This window comes from Chiloscyllium plagiosum, chromosome 28, assembly GCF_004010195.1.
Source record: "Chiloscyllium plagiosum isolate BGI_BamShark_2017 chromosome 28, ASM401019v2, whole genome shotgun sequence".
In the NCBI taxonomy this organism is placed as follows: domain Eukaryota; kingdom Metazoa; phylum Chordata; class Chondrichthyes; order Orectolobiformes; family Hemiscylliidae; genus Chiloscyllium; species Chiloscyllium plagiosum.
The window spans coordinates 33609053-33635867 of NC_057737.1; the positions used below are offsets into that span (position 1 = coordinate 33609053).

General features: G+C 42.1%; 1 protein-coding gene across 2 annotated transcripts in view; it reads right to left on the bottom strand.

The window, feature by feature from the left end:
• Positions 1 to 7351: 7351 nt before the first annotated feature.
• The window catches only part of hpda (4-hydroxyphenylpyruvate dioxygenase a), a 35715-nt gene continuing 16251 nt past the window's right edge, over positions 7352 to 26815 (bottom strand). For both annotated transcript variants that reach the window (XM_043718664.1, XM_043718663.1), the window contains exons 6-14: positions 24415 to 24497; positions 22264 to 22353; positions 20504 to 20610; positions 19709 to 19786; positions 16351 to 16513; positions 14237 to 14308; positions 12088 to 12210; positions 9839 to 9955; positions 7352 to 7736 (exon numbers count right to left, since the gene is read on the bottom strand). In XM_043718664.1, coding sequence (XP_043574599.1) covers positions 7623 to 7736; positions 9839 to 9955; positions 12088 to 12210; positions 14237 to 14308; positions 16351 to 16513; positions 19709 to 19786; positions 20504 to 20610; positions 22264 to 22353; positions 24415 to 24497 — 947 coding nt within the window. In that variant the 3' untranslated portion in view covers positions 7352 to 7622. The remainder of the gene's footprint in view (positions 7737 to 9838; positions 9956 to 12087; positions 12211 to 14236; positions 14309 to 16350; positions 16514 to 19708; positions 19787 to 20503; positions 20611 to 22263; positions 22354 to 24414; positions 24498 to 26815) is intronic.

The following is a 26815-nucleotide window of genomic DNA, read 5'->3' on the forward strand; positions in this document are numbered from 1 at the left end:
TGTTCAGCAACACTCCCTAGGAACTTACCTTTAAGTGTATATGTCCTGCTAAGATTTGCTTTCCCAAAATGTAGCACCTTGCATTTATCTGAATTAAACTCCATCTGCCACTTCTCAGCCCAATGGCCCCATCTGGTCCAGATCCTGTTGTAATCTGAGGTAACCCTCTTCGCTGTCCACTACACCTCCAATTTTGGTGTCATCTGCAAACTTACTAACTGTACCTCTTATGCTCATATCCAAATCATTTATGTAAATGTCAAAAAGTAGAGGACCCAGCACTGATCTCAAGGCTTTTAATCTGAAATGCAGTGAGTGTTAATAGAGTAACCATTTTGTGTACACGATCCCTTTAATGATAAAGCATATACATAATATTTGATTTAGGGAATAATATTTGCTCAAGAAATGCTGTACCAAATTAAATAATCTTAATACTTTGATGTTGTAGACGGTTGATCTGTACAAATTGACTTGTCACATTTCTCTAAATTACAATAGTTACCATACTGAAAAGTTTTAAATTAACTGGAAAGTATGTGGAATGACCCAGGGCATGCTATTTGTAATGCTTTTCCTTCAAGCATTCTTTTAATGTAGTTGACACGGGGTTTGAAAACGTTCTTGCTCTTTGACTTGCCTCCTTGATTTTTCTCGATTGTATTAGCTTGTCCCAACAAGACGGGAGCCTGAAGTCTTGTTAATGAACATCCCAGTTCAGCAGTTAATCAAACTGGCTATTGTCTTCTGAAAATTAGGGCTTCTCTGGCATCAATCTCTTGCTGAAATTGCAGTAATAAAATAATTTCAAGATGTTTTACTTGATATCCATTGTGTAAATCTGGGAGAGCAATTCTCATTCGAGTACATTCCTGTTGTAAATATTTAGCTGCTAGTTACTTCAGTTTATTTCAATAGAAATACATTCATGTAAATAACCTGAAACTTTTCTTGGGTCAAATAAATTAAGATCCTGAAATGTGATGGTCTCTATCTATGGGTGAGAGGTTTAAATCTTTAGTTTTGTCAATCAGGAAGTTAAGTCAGGGAGGAAAGCAGTATTTTGATGATGTAACTGTTTGAGTAATCCAGAGGCCCATGTGCTCCAGCTGTGAAAGCAGGAATGCAATGAGAAATCGAATCTCACTACTCCTCCAGTTGTCTCCTAAGTATAAAATTGTTGACTTGTTTATCAAACTGACCAATTCCACTCTTTTGTACTACCATCCAAGACCAAAGAAATGGCCACTAGCCCATGTTAATCAACTTAATGATTGTAATACTTAGCAGTCCTCTCACATTGAATGTCTGTGGCAATATTTGTAGGAGTAATCATTGTCCAGTCCTTTGCAGATGAAGTCCCATTCTTAGGTAAAGCATTCCCTCCAACTTGTGTGGCATTACCACCATATCAAAGGTGATAGATTTCAACTGATCGAGCAACTCAACTGGGCATCCATAAGCCACTGTTGGCCTTCAACAGCAGCAGCAAAACTATATTCAACTACAGTCTGAAACCCACATGACCAGAATAGCCCCATCATCATCATTACCAACTACCTGTGGGGAGGAGCAGCATCAGATTCAACTCAAATTGAGATGTCAACCTTTTAAAGTTGCAAGACAGGATTATTTCTTTGCCAAATAACAGAAGCACCAATTGATGGGTCTAAGTGATCCCACAACTAACAGATCAAATTTAGGCGTTATGCTCCTATCCAGTTATGAATGGTGGTGTTGAAAAGAGTGGTGCTGGAAAAGAAGGTCAGGCAACATCCCTGGAGCAGGAAAGTCGACATTCCCGATGAAGAGCTTATGGTCAAAACGTCGACTTGCCTGCTCCTCGTATGCTGCCTGACCAGCTTTTCAGCACCACTCTTTTCGACTCTGATCTCCAGCATCTGCAGTCCTCACTTACTCCTATGAATGGCAGTGGATAATTAAACAAATAATAGCTGAAGACGGCTCTCAGAATATCCTCATTCTCAAAAGATGGGATAGCTCAGCACATCAGTGTACAAGACATGGCTGAAGCATTCACATTCACTTTCAGATGGAAGTGCTGAGTAAATGATACATCTTGGTCTGCTGCTGAGGTCCCTGAGATATCAGTCTTCAGCCAATTGGATTCACTCTACATGCGATCACAAAATGGCTGAATGCAATGGATGCTGTAAAAGCTGTGAACCCTGACAACATTCTGGCAATGATATTGAAGACTTACACTCCAGAACTTGCAATGCCTCCAGCCAGAATATTCCAAATGAAGTACAAGATTCCCATTTACCTATTGATGTGGAAAATGCCCAGCTATGTCCTGCCCACAAATACAAGTCAAATCCAACCTGGCTGATGGAAGAGATTATCAACAGTGCTATCAGTTAGCACTTGCTTACTAATAACCTGCTCACTGACAACTCAGTTTGGGTTCAATCCATATCGCTTGTCTCCTAACCTCATTAAATTTTCATCCAAACATGGACAAAGGAGCTAACTGGTGAAGCAAGAATGACTCCCCTTGACATCAAGGCACTATTTGATCAAGTGTGACATCAAAGAGCTCCAACGTCAAAGGAGGCAACAAGCTGCTGGTTGTCATACCTCACACAATAATTTATACCAATTAGACAAATTTTGTTCTCTGAACCTGTCTCTCCAGCTTGAAGAGCTTTCTTTTTTCCAACACAAACTGGATTTCCCACTAACTGCCAGATGGACAGGGCAAAAGAATAGATCATGACTCTACTATCTGCTTTGTTGCTAATGCTTAGAAATATTTAATGCTATAATGTGTAAGTGCAGTAAAGGTGAACTTTTTAAAAAGACATTTATGTCTAGTTAACATTTTAGGACTTCCTGTTCAGCTTGATTAAAACTGAAAATTGGCCCAATTAAATATGTTTTTTTTGTTCCTATTTCCCTTGAAGCCATGGTAGATTAATTTTTGTTAAGCAAAGGCATTAAGGGATTTGGGTCAAAAGCAGGTTTATGGATTAGACCACAGGTTGGCCATGATCTAATTGATGGACAGAACAGACTTGAGGGGTTGAATTGTCTACTCCTATAGCCAGTTTATTGACTCTATTTTCCTGTGCAACTTGTTCTGGTGTTATTATTCATGGGAAACACTTGGTTACTTGAAGTGCATATATGTAACTTCTGGAATAAAACAGTCTTCACAGAATCACAGAATTATTGCAAAGGAGATCAATCAGCCCATTGTGCCTGCACAGGTCTATTGTCAATTTCCTGCTTTTCCCCTGAGCTCGAGCTCATTCAAGCCGGTCTCCATAATTCTCCATAGAGTAGCCCACCAGATTATCACTGATGAAGCACCAAGGAATAATGAGTACTCAGAGGACCATTTTCCATTCAAAGGTCAGTACGTGGAGAAGGAAGCAAACTAGCAAGGTAAAGAAAAACTACAGATAAAGGGAACGTAAACATTTAAAAGCTTTAAATCATTCATCCCTTTGGCATCTTGTAGGATCTTTCCTCATGGACACAACATCCAAATACAATTGATTGCATTTTAAAGATTGCTGAAAGATACTAGGATGCCATTTGAGTTTGGGCTGTGGGGACTCTTGTAGGCAGATAGGAAATTCTCCCCTCCGAAGAATACTGCTGGTACAGAATGAATTGTTATGCATAAGGACTGTTAAGAGGAGCTTGTGACTTTATCCAAGTTTCCAGAATGATTGCACTCAGTTTTATTAGCTTGGTATTTTAGCGGCTAGCGTTTTTAGCCACGACTTGATGCTTCATTCTTTAAGCTTTGATTTTTGCAACTGTAGTCAAGTTTTGGTTTTTACCCAGGCTGTGAACTCTCGTTTGCAGAAAGTGTACAAGAACTGTTGGGAGACTTATTGAATCGATCTGTATTGAAGGAGGAATGAGAAAAGGTTATTTTGTTATCAACTACTTATTGACTTTGGAAAGAAAAATCAGGAGAGACATAAAGCATCCTTTGCTTTATGCTGTCACGTGTGTGTCTTGAATTATGTATAAACTTTTGGAAAAGGAGAGAAGACCAACAGCGCACAATATAAACAGAAAAATAAGCCTGTTTTGGAAGAACACTTGAAAATTTCATTTTGCTCTCAAGCAACTGTAGTGACTGACACACTCTCCAACATGCATTTACCTTCTGTGCAAAGATATCTTGGAAACCATTCAGGAATTTGACCAGCTGCTTTTTGAATATTGGTAATAAATGCACATACATGGTCTCCTTGAAGTAAAGAGTCTTTTAATGTAAAAATGATCTCAACACTGTTAACTGAAGGGTCTTTACATTAGTTATCACTCTCACAATTGTCCAATCATTTCCAATAACTTTTATCAATTGCCTTGAGAGGGGACAAACATTATTGATGGGGACAAACATTGATTGGAGATGAGGCCTTGACTAGAGATCAAATCATTTTCTTTATTCTGTATTTGGTAATCAAGGCAATGGATTCAAACACACTATTGCTTTTTGTAATGAGGGTCACAGTACTATTCCAAGAACCTCTTAACAATTTATCACAGCTAGGTTATTCAGCTACCGCTTTCAGTACAGCCAACCCATTTTTCAACTACTCAATCTCTATTATCACCAGCTCATCTTCCCTGACTTACTGTCAATGGCCCTCTGTCAGTCTCTCTTTTTTCTAACTGGGCTTCTTCCCTACCTATCCACTTGCTCCTTCTTTCCACCCCTTCCAGCTTATCTTTTCCTTGCTGCTTCTAGTTCTGAAGAATGTGCCCAAACCATTAACTCTGGCTTATGTCCACAGGTGCTGCCAGAATCTGCTGAGTTTCTCCGTTTGTTTCCTTCACCTACTTGTCTGGTTTCAATACACATTTCTGTAAGGTTTTCTCTTTCCTATCTGGGAAACTAATGAACGTATTTTTAAAAAGCACTTGCTGGATATGAGCTCATTTCTCCATTCGGTTTGGATCTTCCTGTGATTTTTGTATTTTCTGTGAGCCTACAGACAGTTCCTATTACCTTTGTCCAGGTAATTGATAAATATGGGGAACAGTGACACCAACACTAATTCCTGGAAGATGTCATTTATGACCAATCCCTGACAAGACCATTCATAACTATATGAATGCAACCAGCTCTTTTCCAACTTGGAACCACCAATGAATTCAACTTTCTTTAGTAGGCTATTGTTCAGCAACTGATGGAAGATTTTGAAAAATCAAAATAGATTCAACCAGGGCTGACCGTCACTGAACTAGGAAACCAAGTTGTTCAAATAATTCAACTGGTGAGATAGTAGCCACATTGGCACTCTAATAGCCTTTCTGTGCAGAGTTGCTGGAATAGTGGTTATTTCAAGCAATCTGCTAATAGTAAAACATAAGCCTTGCAAAGGTAGTGAGGACTAAGATGAATGCCATCACAGTCAGCAGCTAAGGCCTTCTCTTCTTGACCAGGTCTATATCCATTTTAGCAGCAAATCTTCGATGCATTCCTTGTGGCTGCTACAAAGAATGTAATTGGAAACACCTGTTATATCTTGATCTCAAACCAAATATTTTAATGGTCTCATTTAATTCTTAATGATCCTTCAACTTGTAAACTAAAAGGAGAATGTTTTTAATTAAACCTTTCAAAACACAAGGCATATCAAAATGTGTTTACAGCCAATTTAGTTTTCTTTTCAAATGCGATCAATGTGTAGGAGACGTTGTGGACAATTTGCGCACAACAAGCTCCGAAGAACATCAATGTATTAACAACCAGTTAATCTGTTTTGGTGCTCCTTGATTAGATTAGATTCCCTATAGTGTGGGAATAGGATCTTCGGCCCACACTGACCCTCCAAAGAGAAACCCACCCAGACCCATTCCCCTTCATTTACCCCAACTAATGCACCTAACACTATGAGCAATTTAGCATGGCCAATTCACCTAACCTGCACATCTTTGGACTATGGGAGGAAACCGGAGCATCCGGAGGAAACCCACGCAGAAATGAGGAGAATGTGCAAGCTCCACACAGACAGTTGCCCGAGGCGGCAATTGACCCCGGGTCCCTGGCATAGTGAGGCAGCAGTGTTAACCACTGTGCCACCGTGCTGCCCCAGTACTTGTGGATAAATAGACATTGAAATCATTAACAAAGACTACGCTGCTGCATTAAATTCTCATTTAAACTTGTGATTGTGTTCCTTAAAATTACAACTCTGAGTAAAATGGTTTTAAGTGAAGAACAGGTTCTCACAGGAACCAATATCATAACTGGAGTTGAGTTATATGGGACTCCCTTATCAGAAAAAAGCTAAAACGTTATCATTTAAAATGCTTTAATTGCTAGCTTCCCTTACACTGGTAAATTAAATCATTTTAATTTTTTTTAATACAAATTTAATAAAATGACTTTCTACAGCCCCTCTTACTACAAATGCTGCTTCCTGACCCTGGTAGTCTCTGCAGATCCTTCCCCTCTGAGCTATGGCCTTTCCCCTCCCTGACCCTCTGTGATCTGCTCCAGGGAGCCTTTTCTCATCAAGTCCCAGACTGCCTGCTTGGGCCATCACTTGTAGCTGGCCACAATGTAGCTTGTTGATGGCACGGTTTTGAAATACAGGCTGGCACCTTGCTGGCTGCCCCCATGCCCAGGACCTGCTCAGACATAATGGAGCTTCCCCTCTTGACAATAGCAGGCCCTTGGCCTTCCTCTCCATCCTCCTGGCCAGTTAGGCTGATGCAGGCCTCAGGCACGTTTCCCGGGTGTGGGGGGGGGGGGGGGGGGGGGGGGGGGGGTCAGGCATGAGGAGAGACTATACTGTGTAACTGGACTCAATTCAGAGAGGAGGAGATACCAATTTGTTAGGAAAGACAAAAGGTCATTATTTTAAATTGATGTCAAGAGCTGATCCCTTTCTCATTGAAGAGTTAATTCTGGAATGGGCTAGTATCTTGGGTGGTAAATTCCAGTTTGCTAAACTTCTTCAGAAGAACCTGCTTCTGGATGTGGTTGTAGGGTGGTGGGAGTGATTTTCTCCTGTGGGAGACAGTGTACAGGACCAGTGTGATCTTTAAGATCAGTCTGAGAGGAAGGTTCCAACACTCTCCCCCCCTCCACCACCAACAATTGGATTGGTAGCGATTTCTAACTCATCAACTGTATGGTATTGGGTGGAGTACAGAGTGTGTACATTATGATATTCAAAGTATCACAAGTATGTGGGACAGATCAAAAGGTCATTATAGTCAATTAAAACCATCAAAGTGCCTTGGCTCCTCTCTAACCATTTCAAGGAAACAAAAAACTGTGGATTCTGCTAATCCCGACAAACGATCTGTATTGTGAAAGTTACAATATTAAATAATGAACCTCAGTGAATTGGGTAGGTGGCCACATTTATTAAATACAGTGATTTCATGTGTTAAATTCAGCCATCGTGTGAAGGGAATTCCTTTTTTTGTTTAATCTGATTGTGGGTATGGTGCAAGAATGATGAATTAAAAACCATGATCAGCTATCACCAGGCTTAGGTGAATGTTCTAGAGTCTGTAGGATAAAGGAAAGGTTAAAGAACACGAAGAGTTCTTCAAGACAGAAGATACAAATATGGAACCTCTTAGCATGTTTAGTGATTTTCCGGCCAGTTATTTCAGTAATATCGCTGTTCTTTTCTGTCGGCGGTATAAACAGTGAGGTTTCCTCTTGCATCCTGATCGTATTCAATCGCTTCAAACAATGATTTGAAGTTTCCAGCACCGAAGCCCTTCAAAAAAAGACCAGTTATGAGACACATTGTTCATCAAAAATGATGTTTCCTGACGCTGAAATAAAACAATTTCAGATGCTGGGAATCTATAACAAAAACAGAAATTGCTAGAGAAACTCATCATCTGTAGAGAGAGAAACAGAGTTAATGTTTCAGATGTAGTTTCTTCAAAACTGTTCTAAAGAAGGGCCACTGGACCCAAATGTTAACTTGGTTTTCTCTCCACAAATGCTGCCAGACTAGCATTCTGTCTGTGTTTATATTGCTCGGTAAACCTGGCTGAACAAATGCTGGATGCAGCAATGTTGCTGACTCAGGGTGAGACTGTTGACTCTCAGGTGCTGAGTTTTCTGTGAATCAATGATTATTGTTTGGTCCAAGTCTTCCACTAGTTTTATTGTGTTTTTCACATTACTTTGTTCGATCAGCTGAGTGTCACAGCCAGATAAAATGTCTGGGCATCGATTCAAACTCCAACTTTGTTCACAACAACAGTTTAACAGGTAAAAGCACCAAACCGTAAAAGCCAGGAAGTCAAGGGTCACTCTCTGCTTTGTGGTCAGTTACTGTTTATAGGGAGGATGCCATGACTGCCTCCCATCTTGCAAAATCAGCTTTCTTCCTGCATTTACTCACTGCCAGTGACCCTTGCTACAAAACTGTGTGGTTGTGTAGGAGAGGACTCAGTTTATGCTCTCACAATGAGTGGCTCTGCCCTCGCTGTCTACACTCACACCTGAAACGTGGCCTTTTGGTATTGAAGGGTCTGTTAATAAGCTGGATTTTGTGATTTCGAGAGGGATGAGAGAGCTGGAAATGCTAGTGTTTGATACATTTGCTACCTCCACTGCTATCTCAACCTAACTATGATTAGTGGTGCATGGCCAAGTAGAAAAGTGGCTGAATGACACTGGAAAGAGGGGCTCTATGCCCAATCAGGCATCATGCTGTTGAGGATGTGAAGGGAAGTCAGTTACAACTATAAATTTCAAGATTCCTTTTCCTCTCACTCCTTATTTGTTAAATCAGTCTAAAACAAAATTGAAGAGCTGAAGTGTACTACCAGCGAAAAGTGATCACCTTTATTAGCAGACCAGAAACTGGACTACCCGTAATTAAATATTGTGGCTACAAGACCAGGTCAGAGGTTAGGAATCCTGCAGCAAATAACTTAGCTCCCCAAAACCGGTCCACCATCTATAAAGCACAAGTCAGGAGTATGATGGAATACTCTCTACTAGCCTGGGTGAGTGCATCTAGGACAGAGCAACATGCTTGACTGGCACCACATCCACAAATATTCCCTCCCACCCATCATCACTGAGGCATATTAGCAGCAGTGTGTAACACCTACAAAACAGCAATTCACCAAGGCACCTTAGAAAGTTCTTACCAAACCAAAACCACTTCCATTGATAAGGACCAGAGCAGCAAATATATGAGAACACCACCTGAAAGTTCCTATCCAAGTTTCTTACCATCCTGATTTGGAAATATTTTGCCATTCCTTCAGTGTCACTTGGTCAAAATCCTGGAATTCCTTTCCTATGGGCATTATGGGTCAATCTAAAGCATACGAACTGCAGCGGTTCAAGAAGGCAGCTCATTACCATGACAGCCCAGCCAGGGTGAGGTTCTAGCTGGAGGAGGGATAAAGTGAGGATCAGTGGTCAGTAACTGGGCAAAGGGTGAGCTCCAGAGAATATTCTGGGCACTGTGACTGGGCCTAGCAGGAATTTGAGGAAAGTCTGTCTTTGTAAATGTTCTAGAGAAAGATTGAGATTGCAAAAGTAAACAACTATTTAGAAATGGAGGTGACGGTCCTGTTTATAAAGGTGATCAATTCCTAATGAACGTCTGCATCATTCATTTTCATGGTTCCAAACTGGCTGGAGACGTGCAGTACAGTAGCAAGAGAGTATGGTGGTAGGGCCAATATCCATTGAATGCTGTTTTTGACAGATAAAGAAATTTCATATCGATGTACCAAACCATAAAATACACACATAAAACCATCCAACAATAGCTAAAGTGTAGACAGTCTGGGATAAAATCAATGTTCACCTTCCCTACATGTGCACTATGGGTGCTATACTCACATTGTGATTATATCTCTGTATGACCTCCAGGAAGAGTGTGGGCCTATCTTGGACAGGTTTGGTGAAGATCTGTAGCAGGTAGCCCTTCTCGTCAAAATCCACAAGAATCTTGAGTTCCTGTTACGTTACAGACAGTGACGTACAATGAACAGTTTCCAACTTGCACACATTCACTCTCATCACTGGCTACTATAGGCAAAAGGAAATGATTTTAATTATCCCCGACACATCGCAGCGTCTAAGTGATAGTGCCCAATAGCAGACCCAGTTCACTTTGGGGTACTACATTAACATTCATCTGACACACTGCTTGGGAAACAAAATCCACAGAGCAGTCTGACAGTCTTCAATGGCAACATTTCCAGCATTAATGGAGCCTGGAGAAGTGGTAAAGAAGCTGGACTGCCAATGCCCCCTGCTGGTTAATTGGAATCACTGCGATGACACGTGCTATTTCATTCCCCAGACAAAGAACGGTAATTCGCCTTTTGGCTCCTTGCTGGCCAAATGACCAGCTGATGTCTGTACTAAAACCAGTACTCTCCTCAGATGGCGAAAAAAAAATTATCTTTCCACATTACTCAGGCTGGCGATTGTGTATAATTCTGGCCTTCTTACCTAAAGAACAATACTCTTAATATTGAGGGAGTGCAACAAAGGGTCACCAGCCTGATCCCTGCTATATAGCTCAATGGTCCTCTAAGGAGAGACTGTCAAGATCAAACCTGGAATAACTAACATGTAAAGGAATGAAAGGTGATCTCATTGAAATATATATAATTCTTAAAGGGCTGAGCTGGGAAGATACAGGGAGGATGTTACCTCAGCTGGTCATTGCGCTAAGGGTGGGGGAGAACTTCGAGATGATGGGATTGCCTCTGAATAAAGGGTAGGCCATTTAGAACTGAGGTGCAGTGGAAATTCGTCACGGAGTGTGATGAATATTTGGAATTTTCTACCCCTAGGGTCTGTGAAAGTTCACTCATTCAAGGCAGATAGTGATAGGTGTTGATATTAAAGATATCATGAGAAAAATGGCATTGAGGAAGATGATCAGCCATGAACTAGGTGAATAGCGGAGCAGGCCCAGGAGAAAGAATGTCCAGCACTAGTTCCTATCTCCTATGTTTCTATCTGATAACTCAGCGGTTGGCCAAAGCTAGCTTTACCTGGCCATAGTGATGGCAAAAGGGGGTAATGTGCCATTTCTATGAGGTTATTGCTCCATAAAAACAAGATGAAATTCCTCACAATCTGCCTCATTGCCTCCATCACCCATTGAACAAAACTTTTTTTTCTGCCTTCCCTCTAACCAGATTTCCAATAGATTTGTGTCTCGACAGCCAGGACTTCACTCAGATAGGTATTTACATTATCATCTGAGTTTTATAAAGAGCAATCATCACCCACTCAAACTCGTATTCCACTGTTTTGGTAAATGAGGGTAAAGGGCTGTGCAAATGGAAACAGAAATTAGTTACAAGGCTCAATGTTTAAAGTGTTCCAAGGCCAGGTCATTTATTTCTCACAGGAATTAATGCCAAATTCAAGCAGGCAGTTGCCAACATGCTTGAAATCCCGAGGTTAGCAATAGAAGTACAACCTCTGGCAGGTGCCAACAAACAGCTGGGCATTTCCAGAGACAGATAGTCTACACTCCCAGGCCCGGTGGCTCTCCAATGTATCATTTCTTTACCACTGAACTAGAAATCCGGACCTCCAGGCACCAGTACAGCAATGGCACGTGGCCCAGGAAGTTTAAAATAAACAAGAGTCTATTTTTATTTCTTTATGAACATTGTGGGAACACAAGGAACAGTTTTATGTATTTAGACCAGAAATCAGTAAAACAAAACATTTGAAAGCTTTTAGAGGCAATGTGACTGAGGGAATTAATATCAGGCATGGTTTTGCTGAGAAGTTGAATTTGTACCCAAGTTATCGCCAGAGGAAAAATAATATCTCACAACAAAATAAACCCTTTCCATTCATCACAACTCTCACTGGGATTATTTTGTGAAGGTGATTGTGCTGTATTGTTTGCACCATTGCCTTGTTTTCTGCAATAGGCTTGTCTGCACTGGATAATACAAACACCATTCATGACATGTACTTAACTGAGTACAGTACATCGTTCCTTTTTGTGAAACTTAATAGTATTGAGGTGATTTCTCCATTGCTGAGTTTTGTTACTGGTTTAGCTGTGTGTAATATCTAGCCTCCGCATTTGCAAATCTCTTCAGATGTACCTGTAACTTCTTAAGGTCCTCTTTAACTTTGATTTTCGCGGTCTTTAATTTTTCTTTCAGCTGATCATAGTAGGTGTCTGGTGCCATCAGGAACTCCATGCCACGGCTTTTTAAACTTGTGATCTGTCAGCAGATAGCAACAGTAATCAGTCAATCTTAAAACCACAGCCCTTGACAAATAGCAATGTCACCAAAAGATTGTCAGAATGATAACAGAATTATTGCATTTTAACACAAAGCCAGGCATGAGACTAGGAGACAATTACACAGTCCAAAGAGCAGGATGGGTAACTGGGAGACATGTAGACAGACCAAGGGATGGACACAGGGGGAGGGCACTCACATTGCTTCTTGACATAGTCAATAATTTGAAAAAGTGATAAGATAAGCACTTGAGAGAAATAAAAGCTTGAAGGACTTTAGGAAAGCAGTGGTGGGATGGAATTCACTGGATATTTCCAGGGGCCAGCTTGGACTAAACGTGCTGTATGGTCCCTTCCTACACCAGAATGAATTCTGTACCTTAGATTTGTGTCCTCCACAACTACCTGATGAAGGAGCGTCGCTCCGAAAGCTAGTGCTTCCAATTAAACCTGTTGGACTATAACCTGGTGTTGTGTGATTTTTAACTTTGTACACCCCAGTCCAACACCGGGATCTCCAAATCAGAACACACACACACACACACACACACGGAAAATGGCGCAGGACAAGGGAGCATTATGCTCATAACACCAGGTATCCCTGTGACTGTTCTCTGTGAGAAGAATTCATACTTTAGACTTAAAGTGCTGCTGAGTGATGGAAAAAGTTCAGTTGGGCAAGTGTTTTTCTAACAACAACCAGCAGAGGACAATGTATCGACTTAGATAGTTACAAAATGCACAAAGTACAAGAGCACCACCTGTTGCTATAAATGGGATAAAACACAGTGAAGTAGAGGGTCCTCAGGGAAAGAGGATCAGAAACTTTTTTTATTTTCTGGTCTAACCAGCAGTGTAAAACTAATGGCTGCAGAACAAACAGAGCTCCTATTGTCTGACATGCTCCCACTTCCTACCACAGGGAAGGCACATTAGGATGCTTTGCTCTTGTCAGGAATGAACTATTTGTCAGCATGAGTGATTGGTAGATCCATACATTTCCAATGAGACATCAGCCTATGATTCTATCACTCCAGTAGCAGCTTTGTGATTAGCAAATAATATGTGTATTGGTTTAGGCCACCTTTTTCTAGCTGTTGACCAATGTTATGAGCCAAACAGTGATGGAGGATTGTGAATGATGTGAAGCTGGTAATCCTAATATCATGTAGTTTTGTATGTTGCAGTATATCTTAACTGATATGGGAATTGGCAAGAGTGTCATTTTAATGGTTGGTCCCTATCCAGAACCAGAAAAAAAAAAGGACCAATACACAGTGAAGTTCAACATAAAGCCACAAACTCCTGCCTCATACAAAGACACACTGGATCTTTTTCAGATTACTAGATTAGATTAGATTAGATTAGATTACTTACAGTGTGGAAACAGGCCCTTCGGCCCAACAAGTCCACATCGACCCTCCGAAGCGCAACCCACCCAGACCCATTTCCCTACATTTTACCCCTTCACCTAACACTACGGGCAGTTTAGCATGGCCAATTCACTGTCTAGTAAATATCAGGAAGGACTATCTTTAATTGTTTTCCTTTATTCAGTCATGGGATGAGGGCATCACTGGCTAGGCAGCGTTTATTGCCCATCCCTAATTACCTAGAGGGCAGTTTAAAAATTAATGACATTGCTGTGGCTCTGGAGTCATGTGTAGGCCAGACCAGGTAAGGATGGTACATTCCTTCACTGAAGGATATTAGTGAACCAGATGAGTTTTTCCTTACAATCAGCAATGGTTTCATGATCATCATTTGATTCTTAATTCCAGATATTTATTAAATTCATATTTCACCATCTGTTATGGTGGGATTCGAATCCAGGTCCCCAGGACATTATCTGGATTAACAGTCTAACTATAATACCACTAAGTCATCATCTCCCCAAGCTATTAATTAAATTTGTCACTATTTACGTCACAATGTACATGACACAAATACAATGATTATATCAGATGAACTGAGGGCTAAGGAGGAAATATAACTATTAGACTCACGGACTGAATGATATCAGAGGTGTTGAGAGCAATGTGCTGCACTCCGGGTCCACCATTGTAATCTACATACTCCTAGAGCAAGAGAAGGTTGGAAAGTGAGATAAATCAATCAACAATCTGCTAGGCACTCTCATTTGAAATAATGTGTTTCGATATTTGATACTGACATACTTTATCACTCTGCCTAATCAACATTCCCATCCCTTACCATGCTCTACAACAGGAGATCCTGCATGGAATGCTAGTGAGGAGAGTTCTTTTCTGACTAGGCACAACCCCATGATGACAGAATGGTGCAACCAATGTTCAGGCCACTGTTAATCATGACTGCTCCTGATGAATGTCACCTTGCAGCACATAGCAGAGCTCAAGATCTATGCTCTACTGATTCAGAGAGTGGATCCACTCCGTTATTCCAAGGGGATATTCCAGAGGCTGCAGAAGTGGCTCATGGTATCCTAACAGATGTAACCAAACGAGTAACATTTTCTCTGGATTGTCCTTCATACAATACCACAGTACAAAATGATGCCAAAAGCACAGGTCCCATCCCTGCACTGGCTGAGGTTACCATGAAGGATTCTCCTTCTCAATCTCTCCCCTCACATGAGGTATGGTGACCCTCAGGTTAAACAAATTGATAAACCACAAGCTGTGTGTCTCTCTCTCACTTTGAGAGACTAGCCCCAAGGTCTGCTGGGACTATGGTGATTTTACCACATGTAAAACCCCTGATGTAATGATGAGGTCTTCCAGGATTGGACAGGCATTCAGATCTTACTTTGCCTCTGGAGGATTAGTGGTGCAGCCATAATTGGAAAGAAGAGATTCCAATAGCCTCTTCAATCAATGGGGTATAATAGCCCTTTCAGTAAATGTGGTGGTGGTGGGGGGAGTGAGTATGAGCAGGAGAGCACAAGACTGCTGACCTGTCTGCCGCCCCAGCATTTGCCTCCCTTCCCTCTGAACACACCATCTGCAGAGTGCCGTGATTGACAAACCTTCTAGTTTCAAAAAAGAGCATGGGGTAAAATTAACAGTACAATCAAGTTCAAAGTTTGTGCGAAGATTTGTAGCTCGGGTGCTCAAACACTATATAGGACAAACAGGGAGACAGCTAACAATCCGCATACATGAACATCAACTAGCCTCGAAACGACACGACCAGCTATCCTTGGTAGCCACACATGCAGACAACAAGCAACATGAATTCGACTGGGACAACACTACTATCATAGGGCAAGCCAGACAGAGAACAGCCAGGGAATTCCTAGAGGCATGGCATTCATCCACAAACTCCATCAACAAACACATCGACCTGGACCCAATATACCAACCACTACAGCGGACAGCTGAAACTGACAACCGGAAGCGGCAGGGACAGGCCACTATAAACACCGGAGGAAACATCAAAGAAGCGCTTCGCAGGAGGCTCCCAAGCACTGATGATGTCGCCTAGCCAGGGGACGAAACGTTTGCAACAAAAACTTCCAGCTCGGCGAACAGAACCACAACAGTACAATCAAGTGACTCGTGAAAGACATATGCCAATTGGATAAAGAACACAAGCAGCCATTAAAAATGCCTATCACGTTTGCTTTTAAAATCTAAACTCAAATGCAGATCCGACTGTCTCTGCCCTATCAGGAGCTTCTGGGCATGCTAAACATGCAGTTCGTCTGCACTCCAGAAAATTGTACACACCCATTCATGCCGCCCTTTATATTCGGGAATGAAGCTCCTTGCTGATTTGGGAGGGAGGTACAGTTGTTCATTCCAGATCCATTTGGAAGACTTCAAATTGAAAAGAAATCCTGCCTGCGATCCAACTCAGAGAACTAAGTAGGTGAAAGTTGCCCCATGTAATGCTGATTACAAAACCTAAAAATCTCAGCCTTACCATTCAGTACGTTGTTTCACATTTGTTGACACTTTCAAATTCTAATTCAGTTAACACTCAAAGATCGTCCCAACCCAACTTAGAGTCCATCTTGTCTTTTCCTATCCCTGTCCAGCACAGTTTTTAAATGCTCCCCCTCCTAACTGAACATTATTGCTGGTTAATGATGTGACAAATAAAAAATTGATGCCAAGGCAGTGACTGGCACTCAGACCTGGATTTGGGATTTTTTCTTTCCAGCTGCTGGCTCATTGATGGGCATTTTGATGGTCTCCTCATAGTTGGCCACAACAATGGAGCGCAAGGAACTGTAATTGGAGTGGATTTGTTTGTCATCCACTGACCAGTATCGGTGAAACTTCAGACAGTTCTGGTACCTGAGGAAAAGATTACAGCTTGTATTACTGAGGCACAGTCACTGTGGATCACAAGATTTAACATCACAGCTGCTACGGACTGTGTCTAAAGGAGGGACCAATTCTTAACTTTCAGCTTCTCCATATATCAGCATTTGTAAATGTCAGTCTACATAGAGTCCTCCTCTGACGTGTAGTTGAGTATACATTTTTCACACTCTCGTATTTAATCCTCATGTCATGCTGTGTGCCTCTGGATTCTCCCAGTCTTCAGGAGTTTATACTGATGCTCTTTTTTTAACCAGAGCCCATTGTGGACTCTGTGATCCATACTGCTCCAGGAGTGTGTAACCTGAAGCTCCTTGCCCTCACTAGATGAAGATTAGAGATTGGATTGACTCACCATCACCATATAGGAGTACATGATCGAAGCTGCCCTGATCTGACCACACTGTATCCAAACTGCACCAGCTATGAAGTTCACATCCTAGACTATTGCACACCCACTGCTCTACACAGTATAAACTCCTCCGGTAAAATATTGGGACAATCAAAACCATTGTCTTTGGGTACTGACACAAACTCTGTGCCAACAGGCACCAACGTCACTAACCTCTGGCCAGTGTCTGGTGCTAATAGCCTGTTCACAATGTTGTCCGTTCCCCCCTCCCACATGCCCCATCATTCATAGCTGTGGCTTGACCTGCCCAGGTTCCTAATCGCTGGGATTCCAACCCTAAACCTCTCCTGTTTTCTTGCTGTAAAACTAACATTAAACCTTATCTCTTTGACCAAGGGTTCAGCCCTATGGTTAGGCATCCCTTTTACTCATGCTTCTGTGAAGCAATGTGTTTGCTGCATGGATAAATAATTGTGACTATTGCTCACAGTGTTGTCCCAACTGTGTAGAGTTTATGTCTAGACCGATCACCAAGGACCATGTCTCACACCATCCTCCTGGTATTGGTATGGGATTTTAAAAATTTATTCATTTATGGGATGTGAGCGTCACTTTCTTGAACATCTGCAGTCCACCTACTGTGGGTTGACCCACAATGCCCTTAGAGAGGGAATTCCAGGATTTTGACCCAGCAACAGTGAAGAAATGGCAATATATTTCCAAATCAGGATGGCGAGTGGCTTGGCAGGGAACTTGAAAGTGGTGGTGTTCCCATATATTTGCTCCCTTTGTTCATAGAAAGAAACAAAGAAAATTTACAGCCCAGGAACAGGCCCTTTGGCCCTCCAAGCCTGAGCTGATCCAAATCCACTCTCTAAACCTGTCGCCCAATTCCTAAGCATCTGTGTTCCTCTGCTCCCCACCTACTCATACATCTGTCCAGACGCATCATAAATGAATCTACTGTGCCTGCCTCTACCACCTCTGCTGGCAACGCGTTCCAAATGCCCACCACCCTCTGTGTGAAGTACTTGCCGCGTGTATCCCCATTAAACTTTCCACCTCTCATTTTGAAAGCGTGACCTCTCGTTATTGAATCCTGCACCCTGGGAAAAAGCATGTCTCTATTCACCCTGTCTATGCCCTTCATGATTTTGTAAACCTCAAAATGATCCCCCCCAATCTCCTTTTTTCTAATGAAAATAAACCTAACCTACTCAATTTCTCTTCATAGCTAGCACCTTCCATACCACGCAACATCCTCGTAAACCTTCTCTGCACCCTCTCCAAAGCTTCCACATCCTTTTGGTAATGTGGTGACCAGAACTGTAAACAGTATTCTAAATGCGGCTGAACCAATGTCTTGTACAATTTTAACATGACTTGCCAGCTCTTATACTCAATACCCCGTCCAATGAAGGCAAGCATACTATATGCCTTCTTAACCACTCTATCCACCTGTGCAGCAACCTTCAGGGTACAATGAACCTGCACTCCCAGATCTCTCTGCCCATTAACTTTTCCCAAGGCTCTTCCATTCATTGTATAATTTGCTCTAGAATTAGTCTTGCCTAAATGCATCACCTCACATTTGTCTGGATTGAAAACCATCTGCCACTTTTCCGCCCAACTCTCCAGTCTATCTATCTCCTCCTGTATTCTCTGACAGTCCCTTATGCTTTCTGCTACTCCACCAAGACTGTAATGAGGTCAGGAGTTGAGTAACCCTGGTGGAACCCAAACCGGACATCATTATTGCTGTTATTGCTGAGCAGGTGCTGCTTGATAGCACTGTTGATGACACCTTCCATCACTTTACTGATGACTGATAGGAGACTGATTGAGTGGTAATTGGCTGGTTGGATTTGTCCTGCTTTTTATGTACAGGACATACATTTTCCACATTGTTGGGTAAATGCCAGTGTTGGAACAGTACTGGAACAGCTTGGCTAGCAATATAACTTGTCTCCTTCTTAGGCAGTTACTTGGATCAGTGACCTCCTTCCACTCTATACACTATATACTCCAATGCTCGATTTGTACATTCCACCACAACTATGACAGGTGGTTTGAAGAGATGGGTGGGTGGTGTTTCACATGCTGTTTGCACTTGGCCTCCATCTGGGCTGATCAGAGACAGTGAAAACAATTGGCACCTCTTGTGGATGTTTCTTTTCCTGCTTTCATAGCCTTGGTTAAAATATTCTCAGAAGGTGGAAGAACATTGCATTTTTCAAGAAGGACATCCTTTAAGTGTTTCCTCTAGTCTCCTGATAACTTGTATGTAAATGCTAACATGCAATTGTCTTCTTTAGGACAAGAGCATCTTTTTATTCAACTACCAGGTATGGTTTTCACTATTACTCTCGAGAAAGCAGATGTTGAAGGTTCCCGATAGGAAAGAAGGTGATGGAGATAAATCGACAAAATCAATTTTACACCATGACGAGCTATGGAGATGGCAGGGAATTTCACAGACTAATACCTCAGAGGGGTAGCAGTCTGTGGAATTCCAGGTGGAGACCGGGTCATTGAATATTTTAAAGGCTGTGTTAAATAGTATCTGATGAAGAATCACTGGACTTGAAACGTTGACTGTGCTTTCTCCCCACCGACCTGCTGAGTTTTGCCAGCCACTTTTTTGTTTTCTGTAGTTTATTGATTGACAATGAAGTTAAAATTTATATGGGAGTAACAGGCAAGTAGAAGACTCAATCAGATCACCATAATCTTATCAAATGGCAGAACAAGCATGATGGGGTAAATGGCCTAGACTATTGCTGTGTTTATATGTTGTGTGAGAGACTGGATCATACCATTCTACCACGGGCACCATCTCATCATCTGGCTGGTTTCCCACGATGTGATCAATGAAATTCAGATTCACAGGGGGTCTGGAACATACATGTAATGTCAGTTTCAATGCAGATGATCCATCATTTCATCAGGTGCACAGTCCATAAAATGCATGCATAACTTGTCTAAGTGCATTACATTTAAATACCTTCCCTGAAAACAGAGTACACGACTTACATTTGCATTGTCGCTGTGTTACAATATTCCTAAGAATGAGGGACTAACTGGAACAATGGTCCTGCTCAAAGCATTGAGGGGAGGTACAGTGGCTCAGTGGTTAGCATCATTACCTCACAGTGCCAGCGACCTGGGTTCAATTCCATCCTCGGGCAACTGTCTGTGTGGTGTTTGCATGTTCTCCCCATTGCCTGTGTGGGTTTCTTCCGGGTGCTCCAGTTTCTTCCCACAGTCCAGAATGTGCAGGTTAGGTGGATTAGATATGCTAAATTGCCCATAGTATCCAGGGCCAGTATAGGCTAGGTGGGCTAGCCATGGGAAATGTAGGGTCATAGGAATAGGCAGGGGGTGGACTCAAAGAGCCAAATGGCCAGCTTCCACACTGCAGGGATTCTTAACAAAATGTAGCTACTGCACACTTCTCCATTTCAATGTGGTAATGTCCCCTAAATTAGGGTGACCTTTCTCATATCTCCTACAGGCTGCCGGTGTGCTACTTGCTGATGACCACATTTTTTGCACTAGCCTTTAAATATTTTGCCTAAGTAAAAAATTTCTGAATATATTGATCCACTCACAGCTTGGAAAGAAGTGTATCCTTGAAGAGAGGTTTCATGTATCCAGGTAGGAAGAGGCCACGGTAAGGCCCTAGGTACTCCACAAAAGTGTGTGTTGTATCCCCATACTGGAAACAAGAGCAGAGCAGAAGGTGTTAGAAACACACAGTGCTATCTGTGATCTTGGCATCTGGGGTTTGTTAACTTGTCAGGATTCATTGTGTGCAATCCATTCATGTCGTCATGGTTCAGAGGAAGGATTGGAAGTAAATCAGGAGGTGGCACACAGTCCATGGACCATAAGGGAAGGGAAAGGCTGAGAAGATGAGAAATTCTGCATCTTCGATTCATTTTGCAATTCCAGGATTCAATCTTTCAATATCATGAATTGGAAGACTATGCAGAACGAGGGACTTGGAGCTGTGAAGGAATAAGAGAGGATCAGAATGATTGTTCTATTATAACTGAATGTAACTTTCAGATTATATTAAATAATCCAAGAAGCCTAGTTGTAGGCCCTACATTTACTGTTCCTTTCCCAATTTTGGGAAAAAGTGAGGACTGCAGATGCTAGAGATCAGAGCTGAAAATGTGTTGCTGGAAAAGCGCATCACGTCAGGCAGCATCCAAGGAGTAAGAGAATCGACGTTTCGGGCATGAGCCCTTCTTCAGGCCTTCTAGAGGGAGGAAGAGAGCTTCAAGGAAGATATCCTTGCAAGAGGATTCGCAGTAGGTTAAAATCTTCTAGGAGAAAGTGAGGACTGCAGATGCTGGAGATCAGAGCTGAAAATGTGCTGCTGGAAATGTGCAGCAGGTCAGGCAGTATCCAAGGAGCAGGAGAATCGACGGTTCAGGCATGAGCCCTTCTTCAGGCTCTGAAGAACCCTGAAGAAGGGCTCATGCCTGAAACATCGATTCTCCCGCTCCTTGGATACCGCCTGACCTGCTGCGCTTTTCCAGCAACACATTTTCAGCTCTTTCCCAATTTTGCCCCATTTGAGTTTTATGGGCCAGGTGTTTAAGACGGACTGAAGTTGGAACAGTGGGCACTGAGCAACCCCAATGTGTCCTGGGAATGTTTCTGACCAGTATTTCAGATGTCACGAAGGTTCAATCAAACCTAGACTGGTTCGGCACAGACCAATGCTGAAGTGGACAAACCTGATATTGGCTGCCCACCATTGCCTCACTCAGAGTGACAGCATGGGCAGCGTTGTGGCTCAGTGGTTAGCACTGCTGCCTCACAGCACCAGGGACTCAGGTATGACTCCTCTCTTGACTGACTGTCTGTGAGGAGTTTGCACATTCTCCTCGTGTCTGTGTGGATTTCCTCTGCGTGCTCCAGTTTCCTCTCACAGTCCAAAGATGCACAGGTTCGGTCGATTGGCCATGCTGAATTGCTCACGGTGTCCAGGGATTTGCAGGTTAGGGAAGAAAAATGTGGGGTAGGGAGGTGGGTCTGTGTGGGATGATTTTCAGAGGTCAGTGTGGATTCAATTGGTCAAATGGCCTGCTTCCGCACTTTAGAGAATTCTATGATTAAGCAGAATGTTTGATTTTGGAAGGATACTGCTAAGTCTCTTCTTGCTCTCACTCCACATGCCCAGCAAGAGTCCCTCAATAGTCAGCACAAATAGGAGTCATGACTACTTTGACTCCCCTCTTTGGTCCCAGGACCATTGAATCAATTTGGTGGCAGGATACTGGGAACTTGAGAATATGTTTACTCCTGAAACATTATTCTTTCAGGGATTTTACCGGGAAATTCCTGCTGTACTTACCGTTTTCAGAACAGCATACTTCACTTTGCCATAGCTATCCTCCTCAATCCATGGCTCCTTCATGATGATGGCTCCCTGCTCCTTTGCTTTCTGCAAATAGAGGTAAAATATTGCCATCAATTTTAGCCCTTCCTCCCCACTTAGTCAGATCAAACGTCAGTCTACATCACCAATAAGTCAGACAAAAGAGCCCTAATTTAAGGGACAAGCTGATGTTGTGATCGATTTTAAGTGAAATTTTCACCTCAACAATTAAGTGTTGTAAGCTACAGCTTCTAAGGAAAAGATAAAGGACAACCAGACAGATAGTGTTCTGAACATTAACCATCCTTTCAGACACTGACAGATTTGCTTTAAAATTACATTTTCTGTTTCTATTTTGGTGTCAGAATTGTGACTTTTTTTGTAGAGGATGTTCATGAGAGCATCTTTTGCAATCTCTACTATACCAGAGCCATTAAGTTGATTATTCTAAGCTTTTCAATTCTCTATCCTCTGTATGCTTTCACAAAACTCTGAAGATGGTATCATATCAAAACGAAGTTGTATTCAAATAGAATCCTGACTATTATTAACTTATATTAGCTCCTCTTAGCCTCATGCTGAACTTTACATATCTTCACCACACTGTTGGCTGAAATCCCTTCCAGCATTGTATCTCCTCCAAGTGATGCTATTCGTTTGATAATGGTCTTCCTTTCTCTCACTGCTCCTTTCACCTTCCTGACAACCTGAGCTTCTTGTAATTTGCATCCTACACTCTGGGAAATCTTCCCTGAGGTTGGCTAGCTTTTTAAGACTTTGAATATCCAAGTGTTCTGTCAGTCATTTTTTTCTTAATCTTCCCCTTTCTGGCACGGTGCCAATTCTAATATACAAGTAATTATGATATGTTCTGGGATATTCCTTTCCATTGCAATCTTGACATAAATGTAAGATTTTGTAAAGAAACAGAATAATGAGGGCAATAGGAGAATGCCTTCTTAGGAATATCCCAGACACTGAGCTCTTAGTGATTCAGGACATGTTTTTACCCCCATGGGAAGGCAGGGTTCTTTGTGATGAATCAGCGCAGAGGTATGTAGCTGCCACTCAGAGCAGCTAACAGCAGTGTGGTGCCAGGAGATCCCTGGCCTGTAACCAGGAAGTCAATCTTCTGACTCCATCAGCTGGGCAGCAGTTTGCAGCATCAGAAAATTGAAATGAGGACAGGCCTTGACCGTGAGCTGCAGTGGCAAAGATCAGAGTGCACACAATTGACAGCAGCTGTTTGGAGAACGATTGAGAAATAGCTGGTATGAGGGTGATGAACTAGGTTTCTGTAATGTCTGAGCCAGAAGGAAATCATTAACTCAGAGTGACTGGGAGAACGGCACATCACCGAGAAGCAACTAGTAATGGACTCTTGGTGCATCAGATTTCACCAAGTTCAGAACTGCACAGAAATGGGGGTTTTCAAAACAGTATTGTGAATTTGATAGCACCGATCCAGAAAATCCAAAGAGGCACACAATTAGACAGTGGCACGGGGACCCAAGTTCGATTCCAGCCTCAGGTGACTGTCTGTGGAGTTTGTACATTCTCCCCGTGGCTGTGTGGGTTTCCTCCCAAAATCCAAAGGTGTGCAGGCCAGGTGAAGTGGACATGCTAAATTGCCCATAGTATCCTGAAGAAGGGCTTATGCCCGAAACGTCGATTCTCCTGTTCCCTGGATGCTGCCTGACCTGTTGCGCTTTTCCAGCAACACATTTCCAGCATAGTATTAGGTGCATTAGTCAGGGGTAAATACAGGGTAGGGGAATGGGTCTGGGTGGGTTACTCTTCGGAGGGTCGGTCTGGACTTGTTGGGCCAAATGGCCTGCTTCCAAACTGTAGGGAATCTAATCCAGACAACTGTTTCCCCACTGTTTTTATAGCGATACTTCACTGGCTACCTTTTAAATCATCAAAATTACAGAGCAACAACCCTGATTTCACAGAATCAAGCTCAATCCTGAAAGGGTGACTACCAAAATAGGGATCGGTTTAAAAGGAAAATTCACCTCGTCCTCACAGTGCATGTTGTACAAACCAAAGGGAGTGACTTGTGACAATCTTATGCCACTGCCCCTGCAGACCCAGTGCTTTGCACACCTCCATTTTGATTCATACCTTCACCAGGAAGTTACAGTCTTCTACTTGGAATGCGATGTCCTTCACACCATCCCCATGTTTCCCTAAATGATCGGTCATTTCTAAAGCAAATATAAAATATGTCAGAACACAGCTCAGAGCAAAACAAGAAGCAGAATAACAAACATAGCCAGAAAGTTACAGGTGTGGACTCAGCAGTCCAGTCATGGAGACAGTAAAGCCAGAATGGATTGAGTAGCCCAGACACAGGCCAAGCAGTTCAGTTACAGACTCAGCAGTGTCCATCAAAGATTGGTAGAATAGAATTTGAGAATGGTTACACCTTCAGACCATCCTGCCTGGGCTAGCTGTGTGAGAAGAGCTCACTCATTCACATATTCCATCTTTTTCCCTCCAGTGCTTCAGACCTTTTCCCCTCATTACCAATTCTCTAAGGAAGCCTCAGTTGAATCTGCCTCCATCCTAATTTCAGGCAGTTCATTCCAGATGTGAAACTACTCACAGTCTAACAAATGCTACCAACTTAAACTTTGAATTTGAATCATTTTGTCAATGGCAAGTTTCTCCCAATTGACTCTGTCCAGACCCTTCATGGTTTCTTCTGTCAAATCCCTTCTGAATCGCTTCCAAGAAGAATTCTGCAAACTTCTACAATATCCACCTTACTGTAGTTCCTCATCCTTGGAACCATTTCCCTAAATTTATTGTGCACCCTCTATTGTATTCATATCCTTCCTAAAAGATGCTCAGAATTGGACACAATATTCCAGTTGAGACAAAATCAGTATTTTATGTGGAACCTACATCAAAGACATGTACTCAATAGTGTCGATGTGGAACACATAGACCAAGCAGCACAGAGAAACTTCCGACAGGCAGGCACAGATGGAGTTGTGCAGGTAGAACACTTCCACCAGGAAAAAACATCTAGACACATCATCCTGTATTCCGGTTTGGATCATTATTGGAGAAGAGGGAGGAACACTCTTAAAGTAGAGCTTCTAAATTGGAAGACAGCCAATTTTAATGGGACCAGAGAGAATCTAATCAGGGTAGAATTGAACCATGTTTGACAGGAAAACATTTTAATGGAACGCTGGATGATCTTTAAGGAGGAGATGTTTCAGTAAGAGTTAGTTACATTCCAACAAGAGGGAAAGGTTAGGCAAACCAGAGCTAAAGTTCCATTTATGATGAAGTGAGTTTTTTTCATTATATTTTCTATCTAACTGTAGGGCAAATGAATTCTTCAAGTGAGATCCAGGTCAACTACCAGGTTGGGGAAAAAAGTGAAGAGGAAGTAAGACTGGCAAAGGGAGAACACGAGAATAAAGTAGTGGTTAACATAAAACAGAGTGCCAATATCTTCTCCTGGTATATAAGTAGTAGTAAGAGGTAGAGTGGGGCCTGTTAGAGTAAACATGGTGATATAGGTTTAGAGATGCAGGACAGGACTAGAAGTTTAATTTGTGCTTTCCATTACTGTTCACTGAGGAAGAGGATGCTGAAAAAAATCATTACAAGGGGAAATGGTAAAAGTAGTGGATAGGGTGAAAATTGAAAAGATGTATTGAAAAGGCTGGATTTGGCTTGATAAATCAGTTTGCATTTTAGATTGTGAAAGGAATTGGAGAGGTGACAGCCAAAGGAGTTGTCATAGTCTTCCAAAGTTCCCTTTGTACAAGGAGGTCATGAAAGGGTGGTCAAGGATTTGAAAGTGGCAAATATGACACACTTGTTCAAGGAAGTGTGGAAAGACACTGATGGCTAATCAGTGGTGAGGTGCAATGTTTTACAATCAAGAATCAAGACAAAATTTAACAGACTTTGGACTGATTTGAATTAATGAAGGAGAACCAGAATGGATTTGTAAAAGACATATTGTGTTTAAACTAATTGAATTGTTTAAGAAGTAACAATTGTTGAAGGGAATGCAATGGATACTATCTAGATATTTAGGAAAACATTTAACCAAATACCACATTAAAACAGGACAGTCTATGCAACTTGGATAAAAAAAAACATTTGCTTAAAACAGCAAGGTGTGGCGAATGAACATTTCTGAGAATGGTAAACAGTGAGGTTCCCCAATGGTCACTGCCAGGACCATTGGGGTTTTTTTGAGCTAGAGATATGTAAATAATTTGGACTTTGGGATGCAGAGTAAAATTTCAAAATTTGCCAACGATACAGCGGAGACATGGAAAACAGTAAAGATAATACTCATCAACTTACTCCCAGTGCTACGAGCTAGCGAGGGCAGGAATAGGAGGAGAGAGCAGATGAATGCATGGCTGAGGAGCTGGTGTATGGGAGAAGAATTCACATTTTTGGATCATTGGAATCTCTTTTGGGGTAGAAGTGACCTGTACAAGAAGGACGGATTGCACCTAAATTGTAAGGGGACTAATATACTGGC